The sequence below is a fragment of the Antrostomus carolinensis genome, unplaced genomic scaffold (assembly GCF_000700745.2).
Source record: "Antrostomus carolinensis isolate BGI_N321 unplaced genomic scaffold, ASM70074v2 scaffold15357, whole genome shotgun sequence".
NCBI classification, from domain to species: domain Eukaryota; kingdom Metazoa; phylum Chordata; class Aves; order Caprimulgiformes; family Caprimulgidae; genus Antrostomus; species Antrostomus carolinensis.
Genome location: NW_010328163.1, coordinates 13030 through 16350, shown reverse-complemented (window position 1 = coordinate 16350; position 3321 = coordinate 13030). Strand labels below are relative to the sequence as shown.

Here is a 3321-nt window from a genome sequence, read left to right as displayed (position 1 = left end):
AACCACAAACAAACACGGTGTTGGTTATGGTTCTTGTCCAAAACCACATCAGCTGCAGCACAACACCTGTTGCAACCCCACTGTGGCTTCAGCACCAAGCAGCAAAAAAGAGAGGTGCTCAGTACAGAATTTCTGACTTCAGGAATAGGGCAGGTAGCAGATCCACTCACACCAAAGTGGAAGTGACTGGCATTAAGATAATTCTTATCATCTCAGTGTGCTGGACAGCTTTTTCAGTCTTTGCTGGAGTTCTTCTTATAGAATAGAATGAAAAACCTTCTTCCTCCTTCCACAGGTAGAAGATGGAGAGAGAAGAACACCCTTGGGGGTTCTGGCAAGTGGCAGGTTGAAGTGGGAGAGCCAACCTCACCGCTCCTGGGAGCGCTGGAATCAGAGCTCATAAAGGAAAGCAGCTCCAATGTATGTAAGGGTCTGCAGGCACCACTGCAGCTAAAACTACCTACTCTTGTGCTTACAGCAGTAGATAGTAGACTGCAGATCACTGACAGCCACAAGAGACAACCTTGTCCTGCCCACCACTCTGGTACATATCATCCCAAAGGCGCAGGGCTGATAGAAGGAAGGCACAGCTTAGGTTCTTTTGGGGTCTTCAGCAGATGTGTAGTTTCTTTAAGTAGAGAAACTGTACTACTGTGTTTGCCAGCTACTATTCTGGCTTCTAAAAAAGTAGGCTGAAAGGAATGCCACTGCCAGGACAAGTCAGTGGATGGAAGGCAGAAGCAACGACAATGAAAGGCCGACACACGCGGTGCATAGCAGGCTGCTCCTTACCATAGCAAGGCCTGTTTCATCTTCACGTCCCACGAGCTTAGGGGACAGAGGTTTTAGTTTCTCACCATCTTTTCTACATACTAGAAATACAAGCACAGCCCTGCACAGCAAACTGGGGCAGAGCCAGGACTGAATCCAGCAGGTCCCTAGGGCAGAGCTCAGTATTCTGTTGCCTGTGAGGAAGAGGCCCAGTTTCCCTGTAACCCTGTACTGCAAGACTCCCTCAATGAACACTTTCAGCCTCCTACAAGCAGGGCAGGCAGTGCCCTGGGTAAAGGCAGAGCAGTGCTAGCTCCAGGAAAGTGCTGCGCAGGCAGCTTCTTGAATTACTTCCTAATGCTCCAGTGTAAGGGAAGAGCAACTCCCATATGGAGACTCTTAAGGTAGTACAGGAAGAAGGGGACGGAGAGGAGACAGCTGGAGGGGCCTTGCTAAAGGTATTTGTTTGCTGTAGCCTGTCTTCATGAGGAAGGATACCCTGAGCAGCTTCCAGTGGCGGATCCGTAACCTGCCGTACCCCAAGGAGGTCTACAGCGTCTCCGTGGAGAAGGAGCAGCGCTGCTGTGTCATCCGGACCACCAACAAGAAGTCAGTAAGGACAGCACTGCCAGTGCTGACAGTCCCTTGGGGTGGGCTGGCACAGAGGGCAGTCATGGCACACAGGGGTTGTCCTCTCTTGCCTTCTGTCCCTAGCATGCAAGGGCTGAGGGGCCTCACCTTTAGCTTTAGCCTGAGGGGCCCCACCTTGCAGCTGCCTGCCTCCTTCTCTCCAGTTTCCAATCCCAACTGTCCCAGACATGTTTATGGTAGAGCCCCTCAGGCTCTGCCTGGCCTTTGCAAACTTATCTCATGGTTCCACTAGCATAGTGTTTGCTCTGTTCTTTCCCTGTCAAACGTTGCTGCCTTAGAAAAATAAAGTAAGAGACTTGCAGACCTTTTGAAGCTAGAACATCCCATCTTCTCCCTCTGACACGATACTTTGATGTAGTCAGTTGTATCTCAGAATGCATGGAGCTGCAGGATTCAACAGGTGCAGCAAAGTTGTGGGCACCCAGGCAGACAGATCTCCCTGTGTGAACCTGTCCTGTAGTTACAATGCTAATGACGTGATCTGGAAGCAGCAAGAAAAAAAAGGCAGGAATCTGGAAAGGAAGCATCACAATATTCTGGCAAAAGAAATTTGAGATGGGAGGGAAAAAAGGAAAAGGCTTTTTAAGCATCATCTTATACTGTGTCAGTACATGGCATCTCGCACAGAATGAGACACACACTGTGCCCCAAAGCATTTACAGCCTCAGTGAGATAAGCCAGGATGACCAGTAGTATTGGGAAGAGATAGCAAGGAGTATTAGGAGAACGAGGGAGGATATTAGAAGATAAGTGAAAGCTATTTACAAACTGGGATAATGCACCAGTAAGGAAGGCTGAGGAGGCTGCTCTCTGCTTGCCCCCCACCCCGTTGCTGCAGAACAGAGAAGGATCCCATTAATGGGTAAACCCAGCCGCGGTGTTTCGCAACCTGCTGCCTGCCCTCTCTGAGCCGTTCTTTGTAGCTGGCTGTAGATGGTGCTGTTGGCAAAGAACTCCTCTGCTTTGGCTGCCAAACGCCTTTCTGCTCGCAGAGCCTGCCAGTCTTCATCCAGGCTGTGGAGAGGGGGTGTTTGAGCTCTGCACATGGGCACGCCTGGACGCTCAACAGCGGGAGGAGGCTAGACAGGAGGAAGGCAGAGCCTACCCCGTGAAAACAGCAAGCAATTACAGTTTTAAAGGTGCTGGCCTAAATGCATGCAGAGGGATTCACAGAAGCGTGGTGCTTTAGTAGGGAGACCTATGTAGCAAAGATGAATGAGATTCCCATCAGCCACATGTGGACACACATGGAGCTAGAACAGGAAAGGAGTAGGTGAGCCTAAGTCCAACCACAGACAGGCTTATCTAGTCCCTGGGTACATGGGAACTTCCCTGCCTGCGTAGGTGCTGTAAGGTTATAACGTACCACTGAGGCTTCACCCGTGCCCTACCTGAACTCAAGCTTTTTTCATACCACTCTCAGGAAAACAGTAGGGTCCCTCACAAGCAGTTGGCACTGACACACTCCTAGGCTAGTGTCAGAGAGAGCTGAAGGACCCAGCAGTGGCTCGTGGACTGCATATGAAAGTTAAAAACTTTTGGAATTAAAGCTAAAGTCGCCTCACTGGGGACAAGAATGACTTTACTATCAGTAGGGAGCAGTGACAGTCTCCAGCACCAGAGCACTTAGTACAGGCTCCAGGATATCTTATATCATTTCTCCTGGGCCTCGCTCAGGGCAAGGCACCACTCAGCAACTAATTCCAAGATAGCAACAAAGGCACGGAGTCCACGGAGAGATCACACATCACTACGGGAGAGAAAGGAAACCCCGGAGCCTCTCCAGCCCTTGGAAGTCAGCCACGCTGCTTCTGAGCAACAGAGCTGTGCTGACCGCCAGCCAGAGGCACAAGCAACGGGATGGGTTGCCAAGTCACTACTGAGTAGCTCAGCTCTAAA

General features: G+C 50.5%; 1 protein-coding gene across 1 annotated transcript in view; it reads left to right on the top strand.

Moving 5' to 3' along the window:
* Positions 1–301: 301 nt before the first annotated feature.
* The window catches only part of DPCD (deleted in primary ciliary dyskinesia homolog (mouse)), a 6519-nt gene continuing 3499 nt past the window's right edge, over positions 302–3321 (top strand). The window contains exons 1-2 of the mRNA XM_010172161.2: positions 302–420; positions 1247–1380. Coding sequence (XP_010170463.2) covers positions 1256–1380 — 125 coding nt within the window. The 5' untranslated portion in view covers positions 302–420; positions 1247–1255. The remainder of the gene's footprint in view (positions 421–1246; positions 1381–3321) is intronic.